The sequence below is a fragment of the Helicoverpa armigera genome, chromosome 20, assembly GCF_030705265.1.
Source record: "Helicoverpa armigera isolate CAAS_96S chromosome 20, ASM3070526v1, whole genome shotgun sequence".
Classification (NCBI taxonomy): domain Eukaryota; kingdom Metazoa; phylum Arthropoda; class Insecta; order Lepidoptera; family Noctuidae; genus Helicoverpa; species Helicoverpa armigera.
The window spans coordinates 5,328,227-5,354,514 of NC_087139.1; the positions used below are offsets into that span (position 1 = coordinate 5,328,227).

General features: G+C 42.0%; 2 protein-coding genes and 1 long non-coding RNA gene across 10 annotated transcripts; 1 reads left to right on the forward strand and 2 right to left on the reverse strand.

The window, feature by feature from the left end:
• Positions 1-278: 278 nt before the first annotated feature.
• LOC110379117 (uncharacterized) lies at positions 279-3,651 on the reverse strand. 3 transcript variants are annotated; one of them, XM_064039891.1, is made up of 6 exons: positions 2,684-3,408; positions 1,588-2,597; positions 1,311-1,499; positions 1,144-1,182; positions 841-1,058; positions 279-446 (listed from the first exon to the last, which is right to left on the reverse strand). In XM_064039891.1, the coding sequence occupies exons 3-6, from the start codon at positions 1,332-1,334 to the stop codon at positions 443-445; spliced, it is 285 nt and encodes a 94-aa protein (XP_063895961.1). In that variant the 5' UTR covers positions 1,335-1,499; positions 1,588-2,597; positions 2,684-3,408; the 3' UTR covers positions 279-442. The 3 variants fall into 3 exon arrangements, with proteins under 3 accessions (XP_063895961.1, XP_063895959.1, XP_063895960.1); XM_064039889.1 differs by having other exon boundaries at positions 1,144-1,499; XM_064039890.1 differs by lacking the exons at positions 1,311-1,499; positions 1,588-2,597; positions 2,684-3,408 and adding an exon at positions 3,415-3,651.
• A 445-nt stretch (positions 3,652-4,096) lies between these two features.
• On the reverse strand, positions 4,097-19,135 carry LOC110379115 (nascent polypeptide-associated complex subunit alpha, muscle-specific form). Of its 6 annotated transcripts, none has more exons than XM_064039883.1 (4): positions 18,974-19,135; positions 17,129-18,493; positions 12,315-17,000; positions 4,097-12,230 (listed from the first exon to the last, which is right to left on the reverse strand). In XM_064039883.1, exons 3-4 carry the CDS (start codon positions 12,482-12,484, stop codon positions 10,301-10,303), a joined length of 2,100 nt encoding a protein of 699 aa, XP_063895953.1. In that variant the 5' UTR covers positions 12,485-17,000; positions 17,129-18,493; positions 18,974-19,135; the 3' UTR covers positions 4,097-10,300. The 6 variants fall into 6 exon arrangements, with proteins under 6 accessions (XP_063895953.1, XP_063895956.1, XP_063895952.1 ...); XM_064039886.1 differs by having other exon boundaries at positions 12,315-16,566; positions 16,684-18,493; XM_064039882.1 differs by having other exon boundaries at positions 12,315-15,526; positions 15,740-18,493.
• Positions 19,136-23,199: 4,064 nt separating this feature from the next.
• Positions 23,200-26,069, forward strand: LOC126056241 (uncharacterized). Its single transcript, XR_010277498.1, has 2 exons — positions 23,200-23,562; positions 24,943-26,069. It is a non-coding gene; the product is annotated as an uncharacterized LOC126056241 (long non-coding RNA).
• The last annotated feature ends 219 nt before the right edge of the window (positions 26,070-26,288 follow it).

A 26,288-nucleotide genomic window follows, 5' to 3' on the forward strand; every position in this document is an offset into this window, starting at 1 on the left:
GCTGCATACACAAATTTTTATTTACCATACACAATTATAGGACGTCATACACTAATTAACTGCATAATTAAAATCTTTAAATTCAACATTCCGCTGCGCGAACGCACACGGAAAACAGGAGTGAAAAGTAACAAATTACTACTAATTCCTGGCAAAGTTTCATCAAATATTATGAGTTGGCCGCGCGGTCGAAATGGACACCATCTGGCCTGGGTAACGTACACGACCGATTCGTGCGGGTTTGATTAGGTAACTCTAACGAATGCCAAAGAAAACTATTTAGTATGGAAAAAAATATTTTATTATACAAGAAAATGGTGTAGTGAAATAAAAATGTTACGTTTTAAGATTATTTGTTACGTTTATTTGTCACTTTAATATCTTCTTCACTTCTTGGTTCTTCATTCGTTAAATGGTAAGTCTTCAGTCTTCACCATCGCCTTTATCTGGAATGATGAGAAAAAAAATACTAAAAGAAGCTTCAAAGAAATCTCAGATTTAGTTAACACATAACATAATGTCGGGACACTTTTTCACATACGGTTGGTTAGCCCCATACTAAGTTATTAATTAACTTGTGTTATGGGCGCTAACACAACTGATAAACTACATATACATATTTATAAATACATATTATAACACCCAGACCACGGCCAACAAGCATGCTCATCACACAAATATCGACCGAACCGGGAATCGAACCCGGGACTTCAGGTTCGGCAGTACGGCATGGTGACCATTGCGCCATCGAGGTCGTCAAAAGTTGCTTCCTAACACTTCGATTGTAAAAGATGATTTAAATAACTTTCTGCGCAACAAAGGTATTTAATAAGTAGGTACCTTAAGAAATTAAATGGTCTCCATGGAAAAAGGTTCGGAAGGTTTATCTTCCGCGTCTCGTCCGTGTCGATCTTCCGCGCCTCGTCCGTGTCGATCTTCCGCGCCTCTTCCGTGTCGTCTTTATGTTGATCTTCCGCGCCTCCTCCGTGATGTCTACGTGTTTTCTTTGGTTCTTGTATAAACTGCTTCACTCTGATCATATTTGTGGTCGTCGCAACCTAAAAAATAATATAATTGAAATGATATACGTATTTAAAATACATGTATATTTTGGAACAGTTGTTGACAGTTTGATGATGTTACCTGTTCCTCTTTTGTTTTCTGTTCTTCACGTGCTGATCTGCTCCTCGTCCATGTCATCTTCCGCTCCTCGTCCGTGTCGTCTTCGTGTTGATCTTCCGCTCCTCGTCCGTGTCGTCTTCGTGTTGGTCTTCCGCTCCTCGTCCGTGTCGTCTTCGTGTTGGTCTTCCGCTCCTCGTCCGTGTCGTCTTCATGTTGATCTTCCGCTCCTCGTCCGTGTCGTCTTCTTGTTGGTCTTCCGCGCCTCGTCCGTGTCCTCTTCATGTTGATCTTCCGCGCCTCGTCCGTGATGTCTATGTGTTTTCTTTGGTTCTTGTACAAACTGGCTTTACTCTGATCATATTTGTGGTCGTCGCAACCTAAAAAATAATATCATTGAAATGATATACGTCTTTAAAATACATGTATATTTTGAAACAGTTGTTGACAGTTTGATGAAGTAGTTACCTGTTCCTCTTTTGTTTTCTGTTGTTCACGTACTGATCTGCTCCTCGTCCGTGTTGGTCTTCCGCTCCTCGTCCGTGTCGTCTTCGTGTTGGTCTTCCGCTCCTCGTCCGTGTCGTCTTCGTGTTGAGCTTCCGCTCCTCGTCCGTGTCGTCTTCTTGTTGGTCTTCCGCTCCTCGTCCGTGTCGTCTTCGTGTTGAGCTTCCGCTCCTCGTCCGTGTCGTCTTCGTGTTGAGCTTCCGCTCCTCGTCCGTGTCGTCTTCGTGTTGAGCTTCCGCTCCTCGTCCGTGTCGTCTTCTTGTTGGTCTTCCGCTCCTCGTCCGTGTCGTCTTCGTGTTGGTCTTCCGCTCCTCGTCCGTGTCGTCTTCGTGTTGGTCTTCCGCTCCTCGTCCGTGTCGTCTTCGTGTTGGTCTTCCGCTCCTCGTCCGTGTCGTCTTCGTGTTGAGCTTCCGCGCCTCGTCCGTGTTGTCTTGTTGTTGATCTTCTGCTCGTCTGTGTAGTTGTTGGTTTCTTGTCCGCGTAGTGGAGTCCTAACTTATTTCGATATTGTTCGCCTTGCAAATGTCTTACTCTAACAATGATCGTTACCTGCTTCGCTAATTTGTATTTCCGCCAGCTCCAGATCACGAACTTTCCTTTATTTTGGTCAATAAACTAATTTAAGAATTACCCCTTCTTACGAATTGTCATCTCTCCGTTGTTTAGTATGCCTACTATTATATCGTAAATATTGTTATGCCGTAAGCCATCTTCGCTTAAGTAGATATTCATCATATATATTTTTGAGTTGTACCTCATTGCTGTGTATTCTGGTTGTGTCAATTATCTACAGCACATTTTATAAATATCTCGTCGCATCGTTGACTCATTTTGACATAAACATACTTTTATGAAACTGACATCTGAATAGTTACCTAATTTATGATTTTATCTCCAACTTTTGCCCTCCGTCTGTGTCTTGTCTTGTTCTTGTAACAACTGCTTTACTCTGGTCAAAACTTCGTGGTCGCATCCTAAAAAAATATATAATCATTTGAGCTGATCTCTTTTACATAATATAGTGGTGGTACCGTTTTGTCAATTTGTAAATTTTATTTACCTGTTCCTCTTTTGTTTTGTATTGTCCACGTGTTAGTGTTCCGCTGGTCGTCTATATTGTCTTCATGTTGATCTTCCGCTCCTCGTCCGTGTGGTCTTCATGTTGATCTTCCGCTCCTCGTCCGTGTCGTCTTCATGTTGATCTTCCGCTCCTCGTCCGTGTCGTCTTCATGTTGATCTTCCGCTCCTCGTCCGTGTCGTCTTCATGTTGATCTTCCGCTCCTCGTCCGTGTCGTCTTCATGTTGATCTTCCGCTCCTCGTCCGTGTCGTCTTCATGTTGACCTTCCGCTCCTCGTCCGTGTCGTCTTCATGTTGATCTTCCGCTCCTCGTCCGTGTCGTCTTCGTGTTGGTCTTCCGCTCCTCGTCCGTGTCGTCTTCATCTTGATCTTCCGCGCCTCGTCCGTGTCGTCATCCTGTTGATCTTCCGCTCCTCGTCTGTGTGGTCGTCGTGTTTGTCTTCCACTCCTCGTTGGCGTTTTTCTTCTGATATTCGTCCGTATAGTTTGGGTAATTTTCAGCTTTCCATTTCTGCAATTTCGTTTAAGCGTCTTAAATTTTCGTCGGTTCTTTCGTCCGTGTTATATTCCTATTGTTTATTTTCCACTCCTCGTCCGTGTCGTCTTCGTGTTGGTCTTCAACTCCTCGTCCGTGTTGTCTTCTTGTTGGTCTTCCGCTCCTCGTCCGTGTTGTCTTCTTGTTGGTCTTCTGCTCCTCGTCCGTGTAGTCTTCCGCTCCTCGTCCGTGTCGTCTTCGCGTTGGTCTTCCGCTCCTCGTCCGTGTCGTCTTCGCGTTGGTCTTCCGCTCCTCGTCCGTGTCGTCTTCGTGTTGGTCTTCCGCTCCTCGTCCGTGTCGTCTTCATGTTGATCTTCCGCTCCTCGTCCGTGTCGTCTTCGTGTTGGTCTTCCGCGCCTCGTCCGTGTCGTCTTCGTGTCTTCCGCGCCTCGTCCGTGTCGTCTTCGTGTTGATCTTCCGCTCCTCGTCCGTGTCGTCTTCGTGTTGGTCTTCCGCTCCTCGTCCGTGTCGTCTTCGTGTTGACCTTCCGCTCCTCGTCCGTGTCGTCTTCGTGTTGGTCTTCCGCTCCTCGTCCGTGTCGTCTTCGTGTTGGTCTTCCGCTCCTCGTCCGTGTCGTCTTCGTGTTGGTCTTCCGCGCCTCGTCCGTGTCGTCTTCGTGTTGGTCTTCCGCTCCTCGTCCGTGTCGTCTTCGTGTTGGTCTTCCGCGCCTCGTCCGTGTCGTCTTCGTGTTGGTCTTCCGCTCCTCGTCCGTGTTGTCTTCTTGTTGGTCTTCCTCTACTCATGTGGGTCATTTTCGTGTTATCTTAGCATTTGTGTTTGTTTGCTTATTTTAGTGTCTCTAGATTCATCTTATAATCTATGTAGTATTTATTCTTTTTGTTACTCTTTCGTTCTTTGTTGGTGATGCTTGTGTTGATTCATGTTATGTATCTTGTTGGTTTTCTGTCTTCATTTTGGCTGTTTATTCTCTCGTTATCAATTCTCTTCTTCGTGTCCTTGTCCAGTGATGTATTTATGTGGGGCTTTCGTGCCTTTATTGCCTTCTTCTGATGCAGCTGTTCTTTTCTGACTCTGAACTCTTGTACGATTTTTTTTATTGTATTGTCCACGTTGCGGTCGTTTTACTTTCTTTTAATAGATGAATATCCTGTCAACAACCTAAGTATTAAGTACATACGTACCATTTTATATTCTTGATCTCGAGATCTGTTACGCCATCATTGATTTTGCAGTGTTGAAAAATTCCAAGCTGTTTTTGTTGCCATCACATTTTAGTGTGCATCTGTTGACAATACTTTATTATCGGCATACTCCTCCGAACCTGTTAATTCTCGTGTGTTGTTTCAGGCACCATTGCATACATTGCTGCACGAATATTCGATGCTCCTTTACTCGTAAACTGTTAACAATACATTATGGCTCTATTCTATATATTTCATAACAGAATATTTTGTTACCTTATTTAGCTTGAATCGGCTACTCGGAGTTAAGAGTGTACACTATCTCAGTTTTTACTCCACAACCCCACGTTGTTTCTCACCGATCTCTGTCAACAATATGTATTACGACCCATCTCTAGAATCTCCGCAGTATATAAGAGTTATGAATTACCTCTAAAATAACTTCTTTCATCCCCATGAGCTCATTAGTTACTTCAGATCAGGATGTTGAATTCAGAATGCTGCGGAAATCTGTTGACAATGCTTTGTTATGCACCTTGTGTCGTCGATACCTTCCGTGTCACGTCAAGCGCTTCTGAAGTAGAACACTTCTGTGTAGTATCTGGTTTGACTTACATTCCGCTTTGGTAGCCACGCTGTTTCTCCACGTTAACCGGTAATCTGTCAGCAATATTTGTTATGCACCTACCAAATTTCTTCAATTCACGCAATTTTTGTATGCCCGGCATACAGATGTTTTGAAATGGTGACGATGCCAGTGATTGAATGGCTATTACGGACATGCTCTAAACAATTTCAAACTAAACGTGCTTACCCCTTACATGAGCTGTATGGTCTGACCGTTTTTTGATGCAGTTGACAATTCTGTCAGGAATCCGATCCAGGAATTATGGCTATACGTTTTATGCAGATTTGAATTTAAAATAAACGCAGTTCTTAATCAATCTTGCTCGCAGCGCTTCCACTCGAGTAAAGGAGAAAACTGGTTACATTGCAGCTTACATGTTCTGTGCTGATGCTTTGGCTTTTCATTCACAGTGATGATTCTGGACTCCTGTTGACAATACTCATTAACAACCTACCTATTTCATAGCTTTGGCAACGTTACTGGTTGAGGTAAGTTCCTTGCTAGCGTGAGGTATGATATTGTAGCGTACCTCTTACACGTTTTTGTCTCCTTATCAGCTTGTGATTGAACTGTATCTTCTTCTTGGTCACGCAATAGCAGTGGTAATCTGGTAACAATACTCATTACGGGTTTTTCCTACTTCATACATCTTAAGGAATTATTATAAAATACCTTATAACAGTATCCGGGTTTTGCAAATGCGGGATGTACCTGATAACAATACTTTATTATGCATTACACTTGTCACAAGTCAGTGAGGCTGACTTGAGAACACTATTAAGCATATGGGCATAAGCTTGGGTTGCAGCGCTACACTTAAATTTGATAACTGTCGCTTATGAATTAAATTGTGTTACCGCCAAGCATGTCGCCTTCAGATATGTTCGCTTCGCTCTTGCAAAAACTTCTTCACAAGCATTTCTAACGTATTTAAGTTGTGTCGACTCGGGCATTAAGTAATCCTGCTTGTCTGTAGACAACACTTATTATGCTCCTCAAGCTTATGTCTAAAATAGTAGTTACCATTTTGTGCCGGTGAAGTTCCACGCACCATCTGTCAACAATACGTATTATGCACCCACCACAGCCATCTCCACGAAGGCTTATTATGCAGTTACATACTTGTGTGTGTATTTCTACTCTCCGGTAAATAGTAACGCTATCATTTTCTCTTACCAATAAGTAAGCCACTTGTTCTTTGGAGGGATGTACGTGATGGCGGGGTGTAGACACCATTTCGTCAAATGTGCTGCACATCTGTCAACAACTCTTGGTTATGTCCCTACGTCATACCGCCTCTTTCGTACGACAATCAATGGAATTATATTCTAAGTAAAACCAAGAAATAACATACTGTTGCAGACGAACACCTCAACGTGACCGATGATGACAGGTTTTCTTTACGTAGGAATCTTCATTTTCTTAATTTATCTAGTGATGCATGCTGCTTACAAGCTGAATACCCTGCTGACAATGTTTATTGTGATAGACGTACCACTATCCATATCCCGGCTTTGCGCCTTCGAGTTGAAGAGTTGTTTCAATGAAGGCAGTGTATGCTCTGATTGGTAAGCAGGTAGGTGCAGTTTGCGGAATGGTGTGCTCTCATTGATAACTGTCAACAAAATCGGTAATGTTCTAAACTATCCCAGCCCTAGCTAGGTTATAATAACTAACAGATGCATTACTACCTTAGACCAGGTATAATTGTTAAAAACATTTGGTGAAAGAAACCAGTGTTACCTTTGCTTTTAGATAGTGTGTTTAAATTAGTATAATAGTAATATTCACAATACTTGCTATTTATCACTTACACTCCATTCAATTACTTATCTACACAGCGTGTTTTTCAAGGCAGGCAGATGAAATCAGTTGGCAGACCAGTACAAACCGCTGTGCATTTATCCAAGCGTGTTCATTCCACGAAGCTGTTATTTCTACTACACCAAGCTTGATGAAAATCTGTTAACAAGACTAAGAAAATTCGTTCCTTCTACCCAATTTTGCTTCCAAAGATTGCCAATTTCTGCAGTTAGGTACTTGACATAAATTAGTGTTCATGCTTCGTAGGTGTCCAACACATACAATCTATCGTATAGCATCGTAGAAATCTGTTAACAACACAATTATGCACGGATCCAAACATGTCTAAGAAGCATAATGCATTACAAGAGACAATAAAGACAATTAACAATTTAACTTTGTGTATGAAGATGAGGATATTACATACCAAAAAACAGTGTGTTACAAAGCACATACCGACATCTCATTTTCTTGTGACATTTTGCTTTTGGAGTAACCAGTAACCAACCCTTTTCATACACGATTGATGTTTACCTCGGAACGCGTTTAGTTTCTCATCTGCTAACAATAGTTGTTAAGAGCCTAAAGCTAAGCAGTTTAGCTATCGTAAAAGATAATACCAGTTTTTGAGGAGTATCTGCAACAATACTTATTACTGCACCTAATGCGTCATTTAATGTAGCTAGCATCTGTGAGATAGTTTTTAAATTAACACCTTTACACATATATATAGATATGCCACATTGCACAATTAGTCAATAGTAATTCACCCACTGCCAAGCATTTCCACAATTCTATGATCTAGCTAGTTCATGCGCCATCTTCAAAGGCAATCTTCTATTGCATTCGATTAATCTGTTGACAAAATCTATTAAACACCTAAAGAGCTTATATCTAGATGATTTATTGAGCACACAAACATTTTATTGACAAATAAATAAAGTTTTACGGTTACCAAAATGGTATGCAGTCTATCTTCGATTGGCATTACTTGCGAGGCTTGCTACTTCTAACACTTAGGTTTGCATTTACCAATCCTCATCGATTGAGTGGTTTACAGTGCTTTTATTATTCCGATGCTCAAGCGGCAACTTAATATGTATTAGGTATACTTTACATGGAGTTCTGATTACTTACATACAAGTGTATCTGTCAACAAAAATCGTTATGGACATATTATGTATTCTACTTTATAGTAGAAATTGTTACCTCCTGATATTGTGCCGAGAGTCACGGAACTCTGTAGTAATGATTGCGAATCTGGCTTCAAAGCCAGGTTTATCCCAGGCATTATTATTTTTCAGCTTTAAAGATCATCTGTCAACAATATGCGTTAGGACCTAACTAGATAGTGTAAGATACGTAAAAATAACAATAATAAATTGTTACCTCTCAGCAAACTGCATTTCTGTTAACAATCCACCAGCATCGATCATCATTCAAATAAAAACATAATAGCCAATTGTTATTATCTAATGACAATGATAACATCGTCTTACGTGCACTCGCCGTTGCGCCAAAAGTCTTATCGAACTCTTCGCGATCACGATACAGTTGTTGAACAAGTGTTCTGTTGACAAAACTGATTACGGTACCTACTATCCTAATGGTAAAAGCAAGCTATAAAATACACAATGGATACCTCTTTTACTAGAAATTACAGATCACAATCTAGGTGTTAACACTGACTGCCATGCATCAACACTTAATTGAAGCCAAATTTTGATTAATCATATCCCGTTCTTAATCATTCTCAATTTGTAGTAAATTTTGACATACGCAGTGGGTACTTTGTGTTTGAAGAATCTTTAAGTATCACGAGAAGGGCCAGCCATCATCAAATGGTATCAGGCACGCGCTGTTATCCTGTCAACAATATGGATTACGGAATCTATCCTAAAGAAGAATGTGACAATTTGTTACCTCCCGTAGCCCTGGCTTGCGACTTGCGCTCGATCATCTGTTAACAATACTTTGTTACGCACAAACACAATATCGGCAATTTTTCGTTTTAGATTGTTCATTCCAACTTAAATATCTATGTGATATTTAATGTAGGTACATACGCATTAATTTTGATCTTGTTTCATTCTTCTCATGATGCAAGCCATTGGTATACTCTCTGGCTTTCGGAAGTCAATATCTGTTAAACAATAAATGTAATGCGACCTATCCTAATATAAAATGCAGTAAAATTTTACCTCTCTATGTTCAGGCATGTTATTAGTGTCAGATTCATGTCTGTTGATTTGATATCGATGCATCACCCACATTCAGAATAAACTTTGTTATTAAATCGACAATCCCTTGTAGTCCATAGTTAGGCACAATAATAAATATTTACTTTGTACATGACTACAGATGCTCCAAAATACTGTTATACAAGATGCCATGCAATTTCATATAAGGCATTTCTACGTCACCATCTGTTAACAATATGTATTAATAACCTATCCTAGGTTATACAAACTTCAAACTCGCATACCAGGCGGTAGTGGGTTGAAACTTACGCCAGATCGAAGGTATCTGTTAACAATATTTTATTACGCACCCACCGACACAATGTCGTAAAACTCTCCACTACTCTCCAGGCCGCAAACCTCAAGTCGTTTGCTACTAGTTTTACATACACTCCACTCGTCAGAAACGTTCAATTCGGGGAATTTTGCCTCAGCACGAGGGAATCTGTTAACAATATAAATTAGGCTCCTAACCCTAGTGTCCCTAGCAAAGTATGTTGCGTGAAAGTGTATTTTCAATTCAGTTACTTGTAGACTAAATTCACAAAGATGTATCCCAAACGACAACCATAACTTGTTAGCATAAAAAAAAGAAATCCATAAAAGCCAGAAGCAGAAGAAAAACTTACTGCGATACTGGTGAGAATATTTTCGAGCCTACTGACATCCATCTCGATGGTCATATAACAAAACTGCCATTTCTTATTCGCAATTCGTGTGCAAGCATCGTTCAATTTAATGTAGTATAGGTTCAATTCATTATCTTATTCAAAATATAAGTTGTCCATGCTTTGTAACGATTGCAACAAGCTTTCTAAGCTTTGCGTAAAAAACTGAAAAGACGGTTAATCAAACAGTACCTGAAATTAAGAAGGTACCCACCTCGTCCATATTGCCATTAATTGCTTTAACAATATTCATTTATTCTCTGTAGTGCTTTATGTTACCAGGTGCCTATTTAATATAATTTGTATATAGAATATTGCTGTCTTCGCTTCGTAATAATATTTATAGCTTTCTTAATTAATCCTCATCCTTCTCATCGGATAACTGAATTTCGTACTCTTACGCAGAAATGTACTTATTATTTATATGTTTACATGTAACTAAAATATTTGCTGAAAAGAAACGTATTATCGTCTTACCTACAAAGGTAGTAAACAGAAATTGAGCTACAATACCCGTTAGAACAGTATTGAAATTGTTTTAGAATTACTTTTGTACTTATCAAGTGTTGAGAGTTGTGATATGTTATAATAGACCAAGCAAAATCAAACATTCCATACCTAAGGATGGAAAGTGTGACAAGCCGTTGCGTCGAGATTGCAGATTGATTGCCGTCGAGCCGCGCCGCAGGGGAGACAGGCGGACTGGCCGCGCCGTCGAGCCGGACCATAGGAGACAGGCGGGCTGGCCGCGCCGTCGAGCCGGACCATAGGAGACAGGCGGGCTGGCCGCGCCGTCGAGCCGGACCATAGGAGACAGGCGGACTGGCCGCGCCGTCGAGCCGGTGAGGGGAGACAGGCGGACAGGCCGCGCCGTCGAGCCGGACCATAGGAGACAGGCGGACAGGCCGCGCCGTCGAGCCGGACCATAGGAGACAGGCGGACAGGCCGCGCCGTCGAGCCGGTGAGGGGAGACAGGCGGACAGGCCGCGCCGTCGAGCCGGACCATAAGAGACAGGCGGACTGGCCGCGCCGTCGAGCCGGTGAGGGAGACAGGCGGACAGGCCGCGCCGTCGAGCCGGTGAGGGGAGACAGGCGGACAGGCCGCGCCGTCGAGCCGGTGAGGGGAGACAGGCGGACAGGCCGCGCCGTCGAGCCGGTGAGGGGAGACAGGCGGACAGGCCGCGCCGTCGAGCCGGTGAGGGGAGACAGGCGGACTGGCCGCGCCGTCGAGCCGGTGAGGGGAGACAGGCGGACAGGCCGCGCCGTCGAGCCGGTGAGGGGAGACAGGCGGACAGGCCGCGCCGTCGAGCCGGTGAGGGAGACAGGCGGACTGGCCGCGCCGTCGAGCCGGTGAGGGAGACAGGCGGACAGGCCGCGCCGTCGAGCCGGACCATAGGAGACAGGCGGACTGGCCGCGCCGTCGAGCCGGTGAGGGGAGACAGGCGGACAGGCCGCGCCGTCGAGCCGGTGAGGGGAGACAGGCGGACAGGCCGCGCCGTCGAGCCGGACCATAGGAGACAGGCGGACTGGCCGCGCCGTCGAGCCGGACCATAGGAGACAGGCGGACAGGCCGCGCCGTCGAGCCGGACCATAGGAGACAGGCGGACTGGCCGCGCCGTCGAGCCGGACCATAGGAGACAGGCGGACAGGCCGCGCCGTCGAGCCGGTGAGGGGAGACAGGCGGACAGGCCGCGCCGTCGAGCCGGACCATAGGAGACAGGCGGACAGGCCGCGCCGTCGAGCCGGACCATAGGAGACAGGCGGACAGGCCGCGCCGTCGAGCCGGACCATAGGAGACAGGCGGACAGGCCGCGCCGTCGAGCCGGACCATAGGAGACAGGCGGACAGGCCGCGCCGTCGAGCCGGACCATAGGAGACAGGCGGACAGGCCGCGCCGTCGAGCCGGACCATAAGAGACAGGCGGACTGGCCGCGCCGTCGAGCCGGTGAGGGGAGACAGGCGGACAGGCCGCGCCGTCGAGCCGGTGAGGGGAGACAGGCGGACGAGATGACAACGGCGGAATGGCCACGCCTTCGTGCCGGCCGAGAGCAGACAGGCGGACCGGCCGCGCCGTTGTGTGGGGCAACAGGAGACAGTCGGGCTTGGAAGGGCTGCCGGCACGAAGACTGGCACCGCTGTTGAGCCCCGGAAGCAGGGACGTAAACCAGCAGCGCGTAACGCTCGTGCTGCCGATGCTGATTAACTTTGCGGAGTAGACACGACTGCCCGGGAAGACCAGGCGGCTGATCCTCGATCGCCTTGCCCGGAGGAGGCGCGCAGTTCGCGAGCCGAGCAGAGTAGACACGAGTGCCCGGGTAGACCAGGCGGCTGATCCTCGATCGCCTTGCCCGGAGGAGGCGCGCTTTTCGCGAGCCGAGCAGAGTAGACACGACTGCCCGGGAAGACCAGGCGGCTGATCCTCGATCGCCTTGCCCGGAGAAGGCGCGCAGTTCGCGAGCCGAGCAGAGTAGACACGAGTGCCCGGGTGGACCAGGCGGCTGATCCTCGATCGCCTTGCCCGGAGAAGGCGCGCAGTTCGCGAGCCGTGTAGAGTATACACGAGTGCGGAGATGACTATGCCTCCGAACACAATTCACCTTTCCCGGAGGAGGCGCGCAGTTCGCGAGCCGAGCAGAGTAGACACGAGTGCCCGGGTGGACCAGGCGGCTGATCCTCGATCGTCTTGCCCGTAGAAAACGCGCAGTTTGCGAGCCGAGCAGAGTAGAGTAGACTTAAGCGCGGAGTTGACCACGCGACCAAACGCCATTCACCTTATCCGAAGAAGGCGCGCAGTTCGCGAGCCGAGCAGAGTAGACACGACTGCCCGGGAAGACCAGGCGGCTGCTCGTCGATCACCTTGCCCGGAGAAAGCGCGCAGTTCGCGAGCCGAGCAGAGTAGACACGAGTGCCCGGGTAGACCAGGCGGCTGCTCGTCGATCACCTTGCCCGGAGAAGGCGCGCAGTTCGCGAGCCGAGCAGAGTAGACACGAGTGCCCGGGTAGACCAGGCGGCTGCTCGTCGATCACCTTGCCCGGAGAAGGCGCGCAGTTCGCGAGCCGAGCAGAGTAGACACGAGTGCCCGGGTAGACCAGGCGGCTGATCGTCGATCACCTTGCCCGGAGAAGGTGCGCAGGTTACGAGCCGAGCAGAGTAGATACGACTGCCTGGGAAGACCAGGCCGGCTGCTCGTCGATCACCTTGCCCGGAGAAGGCGCGCAGTTCGCGAGCCGAGCAGAGTAGACACGAGCGGCTGAGATGACCAGGCGGCCGATGGTCGATCGCCTCTTCGATCGAGGGATGACTATGCATCTAGTTGTAGTTTAAATCGCGCAGTATGCGCGCCGTCTAGGGATGACACGAGGGCCCGGAGTAACCATGCGGCTGATCGTCGATCCGCTTGCCTTGCTAAAAGACGCGAATTTGACACAGTGCAGTGTAGCGCGGAGCGTCGACGTTAGTCTTAATAGACGACAATACCTACGACAAATTATAAACCGCAGTCAGCCAATTTGGCAGGATAGGATTGATTAGACGATTTTAATTTGAAAGAATTTGACATACCCGTTTGCAGTAAGTGAAGTAGAAGTGATATCCTGATATGCTCAGCGGAGCACTTCAGTGCTCGGCTCGATTTTTCTAAGGTACCTACTTCAGGACGAGCAAGCATATGGTAGCATTTTATCTCTTGGTAGAGTTTACAGAGCTTGGGGAAGAGTGTGGAGTGTGCTATGTGTGCTATAGCATCTCACTTACAGGTGTGCATTTCAGGGTAGTTGGTATGGGTCAAGATAATATTACATGGTCGTCATTTCGATAGTGAGCATTGGCACACGAGAAGATTGTAGTCATCTATTCTTGATCACGAGGCGATATACATTTACTTCAGTGAACTTTGAGGGTTGACGACACGCAGGTCACGTAGTCAACGAGCATTGACGACACGCAGGTCACGTAGTCAACGAGCATTGACGACACGCAGGTCACGTTGTCAACGAGCATTGACGACACGCAGGTCACGTAGTCAACGAGCATTGACGACACGCAGGTCACGTTGTCAACGAGCATTGACGACACGCAGGTCACGTTGTCAACGAGCATTGACGACACGCAGGTCACGTAGTCAACGAGCATTGACGACACGCAGGTCACGTTGTCAACGAGCATTGACGACACGCAGGTCACGTAGTCAACGAGCATTGACGACACGCAGGTCACGTAGTCAACGAGCATTGACGACACGCAGGTCACGTAGTCAACGAGCATTGACGACACGCAGGTCACGTAGTCAACGAGCATTGACGACACGCAGGTCACGTAGTCAACGAGCATTGACGACACGCAGGTCACGTAGTCAACGAGCATTGACGACACGCAGGTCACGTAGTCAACGAGCATTGACGACACGCATGTCACGTAGTCAACGAGCATTGACGACACGCAGGTCACGTTGTCAACGAGCATTGACGACACGCAGGTCACGTTGTCAACGAGCATTGACGACACGCAGGTCACGTTGTCAACGAGCATTGACGACACGCAGGTCATGAGTCTACTATTATAACCTAAAGGAAAATGAAGTCGGCTAGCATTAATCGCGAAGGGGCCGCGTCAACGCATTGCGAAGAAGCTTCGGCAGTGGGCTCTGGCGATACGCGAAGACCATGAAGTCAGCCAGCTCAGTAGAAACGTGGAGAGGCCACGCAGAGGACAACTGTCAACTTAGGGAGCAAATTTAAAAGAAAACTGGCGACAGGATGTCGCACAGCTATAAAATTGAAAAAAGTTGTCAAATTTAGGATAGTGCCTTTTAAATCGATTCTGGTTACTAAAAACAGAGTTGACCAATAAATATTTGTTATCAGAATAAAACAGTAGTGCACGTCCGATTAGCCACATACCGTTTTACTATTAGCCCGGCAATGTAGAGTTGGTTGTCACGTTGGTAACGTGTCGAGGTTGATTTGTGGGTAGTTACTTGTATACAGTTGGCCGGCTAGGAGTCTGACTAGCGCCGTAAGAGTTGAGCCACTTCTCCGGAACCAACGCCGGTTGGAGTAACAGTAGAAAAGCAGTGTCGACGTATGTAGACCACACGTCGTGTAAGTAGTCGTGGAGTTTTACCTGACAAATTGACACATGCCATTGTAACAAGAGGAACGTCCGCGTAAAAAGAAAAATATTTAAATATAAAGGATAAGTTTACCCAGTTGAAAGACGATATAATTTACTCATGAGCGATCTCAGGTAGAGGTAAGGGCGATCATGGCAAGGGAATGAAAATTAAATTTGGTACCTGTTTCACCAACACGTATGGGTTGACGGCTACGAGTATTATATCCTGAATAGTTACATATTTGATATTCTAGAAGAACCATGTGTTGAAATGTGATATTTCTAAATATTCATATTCTTATTGCTATACTTGGTATATTATTATAAGCTCCTTTGTTCCTGAAAACTAGAAAAGAATGCTGCGCTGCTCGTATGTTTTGTGTGTAGGACGACGGAAGATTACATTGCAGATTTGTTTGTATATCTTGTGGATAGGTTTAGGTTTAAGTCTAGGCAGATAATTATAAATTCTTATCACATCATTTCAACTCCAGCAGCCCTTATTACAGATGTATTCCTAGTTAAGAGGATGCTTTGAAGGATAATTAAACTTTTGAAGTTGAATCAATTTTATCTTTCAGTAGTATCCCAAAATGGTCATTCATCCAAGCATTTTAAACTGAAGTGACAGAGATTCATTCGGTTTTAACAAGCCTCTGAATGTGTGAACTAAGGGTCTGCTATTTATATCCTGCTCCTAAACAGATAGAAAAAAAAGATTACAGACAGAACACCAGTTCTGCTTATGTATGATTTAAAACAATTTATAAAAAGCTCTTTCCAAATTATGCAAATAGACTATTATGTTTCCACTTGCAAGTAGTTTTTGCGATAAAAGAAGCAGAAGAATCTAATAGGAAAACACTACAGAATTTATATAAAATGATAATAATATAGAAAAGAACCGTACCCATCAGCAGATGCTGCCGTGTCAGGAAGTCAACATTGTAACCTTTTGATTCCTTGTCCACACCTAGTATTTATTGTTAATTGAATTCTTGGATTCTTAATTCGATTTATATATCTGGATTATGAATTGTGGCATGGACCATGATCAATATTTGGGCTGAAATTAACCAAATCTTGGCCAATATAGGTCAACAAGATCATCAAGGGTTTGGTTCGACATACCTTTAAGAAACTATTGGTGCGTGATTCTCCGCTTTACTTGTAATTTTGTATCCTTTGTTCACCTTGGAACTAAATCTTCAATTTGTTATTTATGATTTACTCGTAATTACCAATCGAGCCTTAGCTCAAGTAAAGTGGGAACAATTTTGATAAGAATGTCTCATTCACCAGGTGTAAACAGCGCTGGATTTTGGGTAACTTATATGCTCAGTAATACTTCGGTACTGTGTTGTCTGGATATTTAGAGTCCTAGTTGTATGTGGGTCCTGTCAAACAAAATCTTCAGCACACAAAGTTCCGTTTAAATGGAACTATAATCGCACCACGCAGTGGCCAATAAAATGAGAAGTTGTTATGTACATACCCCACCAGAAGGCATTGTTTACAGGTGATTTGTCAAAAAATATACCTCCAAAATTAAATAGGTCTAAAACAGGTTTTAACATCAATTTGCATAATAATATTGTTATTTTTACGACAGTGTCACAGATTTCAACGAAAATTGTGTCGATATGCTTTAAATTGGTTTCCTTCTGATATTCAAATAAAACTTAGGAGAGCTAGTAGTTATCGTAATTCGAGTTAGTTATTTTTATCTCATATTATCTGAAATAAAAGGTTTGATTATAGGCCCCTACTTGCCTTTGCGTCAAGATAGCTAATGTCATTACTAATTAAGCAGAATGTTTTATTCAGAAAATGAAGATCACAAGCCAGACTTACCTATTATTTGTAAATTCTCAATTAAATTGTGTATTAGATATTCGTAATAGAATGTAGACCTATAAAGCCATTATGCAGCTTTTGTTTTTTGATACGTAATGCAGAGGCACGTTTCTCTTTGTCTACGATTTACATAATATGAAGAGTATGGCCGGTTTGACTTATCTGTGGATGGGGCGTGGAGATCCACTCGCTAATATCAACTGGAGCCGGGCTAGCCTTCTCCACTAGGAAGGACTTCACCTTGCTTTTCATAGGATAGGTAGTGCTAGATTGGCGTGATACTCTCTCACGTCAGCACCCAGTCCAGTCGTTAGCTGTGAAGTTTGCATATAATCAGTAATTTGTTGTTTACATACAATTTGTCGCTATAGCAAATCAACTAAGACCTCAGAACATTAATTAGAATAGAATCAAAGAGATCAGTACAGTTGCGACAACTCACCGTTAACTCTGTCCGTTCACGTTTGACCCTCAGTTTAGTATCATTTGGTTATCAGCTTATTTATATTTAGAATTCAATCAGGTTTCACATTAGTGTAGGTACAGTCCCGGTTTAGTCATCAGCCCACAGTTTCTTTCTTGTGTAGTTGTATCATCATAATTAAACAATGCTTATAGTTGGAACCTATCTTTGTTTCAGTAAGAATCAGCACCTACTGCTACTGTGATGGAAGCTATTTGTTCTCGAGCACGTCTCTCTTCACAATAAATTAAGACAAAAACAGCATGCCAATTTCTGATTTGTAAATAAGTAAGAAGCATTCATTACCTAAAAGTGAAAGTCGCCCACCACCGCCGCGCCGACGGCAGCAGGACCCGTGGCATGTCAAGGTCATTTGTACTGGACAATGTGCGAAATTATGTTACATGTGCGTGGTCGACCTCCGCTTAACCTCACTCCTGTTTCTTGTACGAATACAGTCTTGATGCTTACTCCATTGCAGGTTAATTCCTGTTTATTGGATTATTATGGCACAAAATCCTAACCACTTATTTCCAAAATGAGTATCAACACAGACAGTATTATCATTGGATATTAGATACACATTAACCACTGTTTTGATAACATACGACTCACCAGAGGTCATAACTTCCATTCTAGAAAACATTCATAGCAGTATTTCCGTGGCGAGGAGATAGATCCTTTACTCGAAGCTCGTGGCAGCTGCAAGGCCACGGTACGCAGGGCTCTGAGAGACTAAACATAATGTTACACGCAGTGGCCCGTGTACGGGCCACACAATAACACTAGCTAAATGTAGGATAGGAACCTTCACGCCAACAACCTAACGGTTACCTAGTGGGCTGACAACCGGGACGAATTTGCGAGCGCGTCGCATAGTAGACAGCACGCCAGTGCATACGGTACGCAGCAGATTGCAGCCAAGCGAGCGGCACCGCAGACGGCTGACTCATATACTCGTTCACAGCGACCCGAACACGCCAACGCTGTCGCAACTCTGCCATGTTCTCCTCGCAGAGACGTTGATGACTCATGGAATAATACATTGTTTGTGTGGTGAAATTGTAAGAAAAGCAAAATGAGTTCATTGATACGACATTTCTTTTTTCAAAAATTGTTTATTTCCATACTTAAACATATGTACAATTTTATTATTCAATATGAATAAAAATCAAAATTCCAATTTAATCGTTATGCGAGAGAAATTGAAACACTTAAAATTAACTACTTAAATAAATGCATGATACCGTTTTACAAACCCATTTTGTAGCTAGCAGCGACCACGCCCCAGCGGCAACCAAGATGGCGGCCGACGGATGCAGGCCCACGCGAAACGCAATGGGACTGTAATTTAGAAAAACATCCTACATAATATCACAGATACAAAACACTTTACTTTACCTAATATGGACTACTTTGGAGTTGGCTTGACATTATCTAATTCTCTAAAAAAACTATCTAGGCCGCTGAGATCATTCTTCCATAAATTATCGATTTTCTCCTGACGTTGTTTGGCGACTTCTTCTTCCTTATTGCACAATCCAAGATCAGCTTGCATTTGAGCCCACCTCCGGGCGCGTTCTCTTTGTTTCGTAACGAGTTCACTCTCAGCGCGTGATAGAGAGTTACTCAAAATGGCGATTATTCTCAAGTCACGCTTTCTCTTTGTCTTGGCATTTAAGGATTTGCTTTTAACTTGACGAACCCAATTAGATAGGGATTCGGCTTTACTTTCACAAAAGTCAACAATAGATTTTTCATTTGAACTGTAACCCATTTTTAAGGATGGGTCAGAAAGTACTGTGTTGGGACAATACTACACACCTGAATCCGACCAGGCACAATTATCACTTCTTGAAATCTTCAGCACAACACACAACGTAGCCACATCTGCACTTCACCACGACGAAAAATGAATGTTGGGCACATGACGTCATGGCGGCTTTATATACTCGACCTGAGGTGGGGGGCCGCACTGCGCAGTTGGCCACAAAATGGCGTCACTCCCAATACCAAAGTCACGTACGAACTTTGCCGATCAAAACCGAAGATAAACGACGATCTGGGGCGAGCGGAAATTTTGTACATATGAAATAATTGCACTACTATTTTAAAACAACATTTAAAATGCATTGTATCATTAAATGTTTATGTTTTGAGTAGGTATGAAAACCGTGTATAATTGCTGTATTATTTTTAGTCAAAATTTGATGGATTCATTATGTCCGGCTTTTGACAGACGAGTAATGATCGTCCTGGCTAGTACACCTTTAAATTGATGGACCAATCGATGCAGAAAGCATATTATTTTTGTTGAATTAAATGAAATATTGAAAATCCATACTTATAGACTTTGTAAGTTGAATAGGTACTTCCGATCGGACTCATAATGTGCTAGCCTGTTAGAAAGAGACAGCACTATGCAGTGCAGAATCAGCGAACGAGGATATTATTGATCCAACAAAGAGGCCCGATTTAAGAGTTCGGGGGGAGGTGAGGTGAGGGGGACGCGCCAAGTTCTAGATATTTCTGACGCGATATTGACGTAGGTATGAAATAAAAGACCATATAAATTATAGAATAGAACATTTTTATGGCATTTAATTGCCTAGTTACCTACCTAAATAGGTATTTTATCAATTCAATGAAGGTGGATAAATCATGTTTTCCAAGGAATATTAGGATTAAAACTAATTAAATCAACGATCTGATAAGAACCATTTTGTAATGATTATGATGGTACCTACCCTAATGTTATTTTTTTATCAGAATACCTATTATTTTCTGTCTTTCAAAATTATTAGAACCTACAAAAATCTGAACTAAATGCTGTTCGGCTATTATCATAGGCTCTGCAATAGGTACCTACGCATCTATTACATGGTTTGTCTAACAATTTAGATATCTGTGTAGGTAGGTAAATAGGTTTCAGATTGATAGGTGTCAGATTTTTTTCATAAGTAGATACTTACTTATGGCCAGAACTATTAAAAATATACCTAAGAAGGTACCTACCTACACCATTTCTGTTATTTTTTATCGCTAAGATAGGTAATGATTAATCCAAAAGTACCTAAATGTAAGTAGGTACTTACACAAGTTACAAACAACCTAAGAACCTAAATAATAAAACATCTATGGCCATAAGTAACTCAGAACATGGGTTGGTATTAATTTCGGATACGGTACTAGGTAGGTACCTGCTGGGCTCAGCCGGTGGCTCAGCTCATATAAAAAAGTCACATTCCTTAGTGTGACCATAAACAGGCAACATAAAGTTTCGTAGAAGCAAAACAAATAGCACGTGGCATTTGAAGACTGTTGTAGCAGGATGTGATTGTAGTAGGGAAGTACCTACCTAATGCACAGTTTTTATTAGCAGGTCCATAATAGGTACCTACAAAAACATGCAAACATCCGAATTGAGAACCTCATATTTTTGGAAAGGCTGTTAAAATACTTAGCAATAAATTGGAAGAAACTATTTAGGAACATCCTTCTAATGGAAATGTAAGTGGTATTGGACTTAAGTAGGTACCTAGCCCAAATGTATGATGATGAATAATGAAAGAATCTTAGTTGATCATTAAATAGCTCAAGCAGTAGGTTTAGACGGCTGACGTGGTGTTATTAGCACTATGTAGGTAAGTACGTAATATATTTTAACTTCGGTATGAAAACCATGCATTGATTGCTAGTGTTTACCTTTTTAAAGTCCTATTAGTCATACATGTACAATAGAATAGTGAATCATAATATTTTATTATTCTTCATTGAGTCACAATAGGTACTCGGAATGTCTGCATTGTCTTACAATCATGTCATATTTTATCCTTATGTGATTAATGTTAAGGTAGGTTTTACTGTGGCATCATTTCGATGTATCGGATAGAAGCAAAACGGTTGGAAGTCGGCCATGTTGTGACGTCACCCCTCCGGTCTCACGCTCGCTCAGGCCATGGTCGATACACAGGGTAGGGTGTGCGGCAGCTGCATGCATCGGACCAACGGACTTTAGCAACCGACCTTGTTTTGCCTAGAATTATTATTGAAACGAAAGGAAGTAACATGGTTTCCTTTGTAAGTATGAACAAAGCTCCCATGAGAACATTTCGGTAGGTACGTAGGTATTATTAATGAAGCAATACGAACATGTTTCCTAGGGGTTCCTTCTATCTGGCAGAATTTTAATGCTCCTTTTATTTGGCATAACACACTTGGCATAATTTTCTCTTAACGAATGTTTTTAAGGCATAAAAAATATTTGGAAAAAATGTTTGGAGTTCTGCATTATTTCGTTCAGCATAATATTTATTTTGAGAAACTATTAAATGGTAAAATCTCACTTGGCCTACTACCTATGAAGATGGTAGAATTTAATTTGGATTCATTTTATTTAGCATATTGTCATTTATAAACTTCAATTAAAAATATTGTACCTATTAAAAGTTCTTTATGTTTTAAGAATAAATTAATGCAATTGTTATTAAGTTGTTGACTTACAATTGTTAAAATAAGATCAAAATATAAGTGACTAGCTTTTGCCCGCAACTTCGTTCGCGTGGAATAGTGACTACCAGCAGATTTTTGATTTGACCAATAGATGGCGCTATATGTCCGGAATAATTTTATTTTTTTTTGTAATAAAAACTATCCTATGTCCTTTCTCAAGTTTCAAACTATGTCTGTACCAAATTTCACACAAATCGGTTCAGTAGTTTAGGCGTGAAGAAAAGACAGACAGACAGACAGAAAGACAGACAGACAGACAGACAGAGTTACTTTCGCATTTATAATATTAGTTTGGATTCAATTGTTTTTTTGGGTAGACAAAACTGTTGATCATAATTTTTTTTTATGTTGGCAAGGTGTTGGCAAGGAACGAGACTCGCGGCCTCGTTATAACTATCCCTGTCGGCTCGGATTTGCCTGTGTATTATGCAACCAATTTAGTACCTTATTGCGTTGGAATAGAGGTTCATTTTCGTAAATATATATTTTGACTATGGGCAGACAAGACTACGTGGAGTCGGTTTTGCAGCGATTCGTTTTCGTCACTAACTTCAATTTTAGTTAGGCCGAGTTAGTAAATTAGATGACAATGTATAAATAAGAAGGACAAGTCACAATAATTGATGACCTTTACTTGAAGCTTTCTACAGGGGGCCGATTCTCCTAATTTTACTTAAGCGACCTTCGATTGACGTTCGACTCGATTCGACTGAGACCCAATCCCGACTCGATTACGATTGAAGCGTATGTGGCATTCCGCTATTTTTTCTTTGAAATAAACGTTTTTATCCTTTTCTGTCATTCAATAATGAATCATTTTGTCTGCAAATGATTTACGATTGCAAAATGATTGTACAGCAAACTACCGTATAGACCAAAATCATCAAAATAGCAGATCAATCGCACACCAATCAAATGTCAATCGAATACGATTGGTCTTTTATTAGTAGCAGAATGCCCGATATGGTTAAAACTGCTATTACGATCATATTGCGATTCGTTTTCTATTCGATTTTGACATTATTAACTTAGGAGAATCGGGGCCCTGAATATTTAGTTGGCGTTGTAAAAAAGACGAATTAATTAGTTTATTAGAGGCTAAGTCATTTCCCCGTTGCTTAGTTATAAAATTAGAAGTTTAATCATGTGTCCAATATATAATTTTGTGGCTAGTCTTATAATTTCCCAAAAACTTCTGCCTTATAGGGCGGACCCGTTTCCTAGTTGTCCCTTATTATTAATATTCAGACTACCTGATTGAAGAAATAACTTTTTTCAATGTAGGTAAGAAAATGTATACAGTGCGATTTCATTGCAATAATGAAGCCAAGAATCGGCCAAAAAATAAAAATCATTCAGGTCATTTATTTACAAGCTTAATACTTGTCCATTGCTTAGTCGATCGGTACTACAGTGTCTGGGTATTTTTTTATTTTTATTTATTCTTGTACATATTAATTACATTTTTAAATATTAAATATAAAAATAAAAAACATTTAAAAGTATAAAAAATAGGTTTCCACCGATATCGGGTCTGGGGGTATTTCTGATATACGTACATAGGGTGCTTACATAAAGAAACAGGTTTCCGGTACAGACAAACCTGTACGGGTAGATACCGATCAGCGCAGGTATAATATTTCAATATCTTGTTCACTCACTTATAAACAAACCGGTTGTAACTTGTCGGTGCCGACTACCTGGACCGTGCCATTCGGGTTTAAGCATTTACTGGTGTAGGGTGTGTTTAATAATATTAAAAATGGATTTGGATAACGAAGTTTTGATAGCCCTAGTGTTTGATAAACAATGCTTATGGAACAAAACTCATAAGTTCCACAGCAACAGAAATGTTACAGATAAGTGTTGGAAAGAGATCAGTTTGGAAATGAAACAGGATGGTGAGTAGGTACTTTCAATGATCAGTTCGATTTATTTTAATTTTGTAGTTATAAAATATTAATAATAAAGTATTACCTACCTAATTTAATTAGGTACCTATATATTAAGTGATTATGTTTGAAATATTGCATAAAATTAGCTCTGACGTTTGTAGCAACATTACTATACCCTATCCACGGAAGCAAGAGCTAAAAGGTAAACAAAGAATGACACTTTTTCAAGATGGCGGTATAACCCGACCGATGACAAAATCACAGATACTGCGAACATTTTACACAAAAATGTGACGTTTTGTCATCGGTCGGGTTATACCGCCATCTTGAAAAACTGTCATTCTTTGTTTACCTTTTAGCTCTTGCTTCCGTGGATAGAGTTATAGGCGGACTCATTGTAGGGTTACCATATCTCAGGATTTTTCGATTCTTCTCAGGATTCCGGTCGGATTTAGCAAATCTAGTGATAGCTCAGGATTTTGAATAAAAAACAGGTTACATTTTAAAGATCTCTCTTATTAAACTACTAAAAATAATATTCTTTCGGTACCTAACAATTGTAGTTAAAATCAATACTTATTATTAATTTAAAACAAACTTAAAATAATCTTCTTTTGGTAACAATTGCAGTTAAAATCAATACTTACTTATTTATCGAAGTAAAAGATCCGCAGTGTATACGACGACAATAATACGTTTTTGGGAGAAAATTCTCATCTGTAGAAAATCTCAGGACTTTTACATGGAAATCAGGCCTTTTCTCCGGACTTTTGTTTTTTTCATCTGGTAACCCTAACTCAGTGCCATCTTCGTCTAACAATATTTACCGAAGTCAAGTTTCGTTCAAAACCCTCTTTATCGATAATTATATTGCGCAAAAAACACATAGTTTTTACGATCTTATCAGCTAGTTGAATATCGCGAAACGCCACTTTGAGTATACCTAATCTACCAAATGCACATTCCACTGCTTTTCTTGCTCGGGACAAGCGACTATTAAAATTTTGTTGGTCCACTGTTAAATCACGTCCCCCAAAGGGTTTCATTAAACTTGTTTTTAAAGGATACGCTTCTTCAGCTAAAAATACGTAAGGAACAGAGACTTAGGTATTAGACAAATAAGCGGGCAATGGAATATCTAATTCTCTTTCATATAAAAACTGATACAAATCTGATACTCTAAAGGTACCGCCATCACTCTGTTCACCATAGCCCCCGACTTCTACCATTACCCATTTATAATTGGCATCGGCTACTGCTTGCAGTACCTACCACAAAAAAAATATTTTTCCAGATTTTTTTGGCCACATAACGCGCACATGTTTACCGTCCTAATTGTATTTGACCTCTGTAGGAAAAATATCAGTATCTACTTTTTTGTTTCAGAAAGTAAAATAAGAAAAAGATGGAGATATCTAAGGGATCAATTTGCGGTAGAGTTAGGAAAGATTCCACGTTCTCGCTCTGGAGATGAGGTAACTACAGTATATCCCAAATGGCGATATTTTAAACCCTTACTTTTTCTCAAGCCTATGGTGAAGGCGCGGTTAACCACTGGAAGTTTGACGCGACAAAGATCTCATTCAAATAGTGCTGTGAGCCTTGATAGTGAAACAGAAAACACCCAAACTACAAATGACAATGATTGTTCTCTTTCACCTGAACCAAACAATATGGAAGATAATGATGCGAGTGACCAACCAACAGTGTCTCCTGCGATGCCCGTTTCAAAAATCACTTTGAAAAGGCCGAAGAGAACAATCAATGACAAATTATTGGACATTGAGCATCAAAAACTTAAATTTTTACAAGATAATGAAAAACCCCGACATAATAGAACATCAGATGCAGACAACGAACATATTTTATTTTTTAAAAGCCTCATACCACACATTGAAAAAATTCCACAGCACATGCTACTTTCTTTTAGAAACCGCATTCAAAGCGTTGTCGAAGAGTTCGCGTACCAATCTTTGCAATATGGTAACCCTAGTTCGATGTCAAACGACTCTTATTCAAGTTATGTTTCCCGTAATAGTAGTGTGCGTTCGCGCAGCGGAATGTTGTTGAATTTAAAGATTTTAATTATGCAGATAATTAGTGTAAGACGTCCTATAATTGTGTATGGTAAATAAAAATTTGTGTATGCAGCCATTGTGGAGAAATTCGCCAAAAACAGATTCCGCTGGGCGAACGTTGGCAAACGTTGTCCTGGCGGAACTTTTTTTAATCCATAGACTTTAGAAGAAAAGAGATGTGTCCGAAAATTAGTGTGTATTTGTGTATAATTGATTATGTATGAATGAAATTAGTGCATGCATAAACTTCGGAGAAATTCAAGTTTCCGCTACGCGAACGTTTGGCCATTAGCTAGTTTTCATATAAAGCGCTTACATAGAGAGCTGTAGATTTTTACATACGTTGTTTTGAATTTGTTTATATTTGTTTAAAAAACAGATTTAGAAAAAGTCGTAGGGTTTAAAAGATAAAAATATAAACGTAAAATACACTTATTAGGTCTTAGTTCTTAAAGTATGCAGTTTGGGGTCTAGATTTTCACGTTTACACAAACCTTGTAAGTGTCTCAACATGTTGCCAAGTATCAATGATGTTCCATTAGTAATTAAAAAGTTATAGGATATTTTAACATGAACAGATCACTGTTTACAAAGCAGTCGAATATCACGACGTTCTAAAGGAATTGCATGGTAAAATGTATGCCAATAATTAGT

Excerpts from the sequence above, each read along its gene's own strand:
- LOC110379117 (XM_064039889.1), bottom strand. The coding sequence starts at position 1,404 with ATGAAGAGGACACGGACGAGGCGCGGAAGACCAACAAGAAGACGACAC. Across the intron at positions 1,059-1,143 it reads AGAAAACAAAAGAGGAACAG|GTTGCGACGACCACAAATAT; the intron begins GTAACATCATCA and ends ATTATTTTTTAG.
- LOC110379115 (XM_064039883.1), bottom strand. The coding sequence starts at position 12,484 with ATGGCGTTTGGTCGCGTGGTCAACTCCGCGCTTAAGTCTACTCTACTC. Across the intron at positions 12,231-12,314 it reads GCGCGCCTCCTCCGGGAAAG|GCGATCGAGGATCAGCCGCC; the intron begins GTGAATTGTGTT and ends TCTCCGGGCAAG.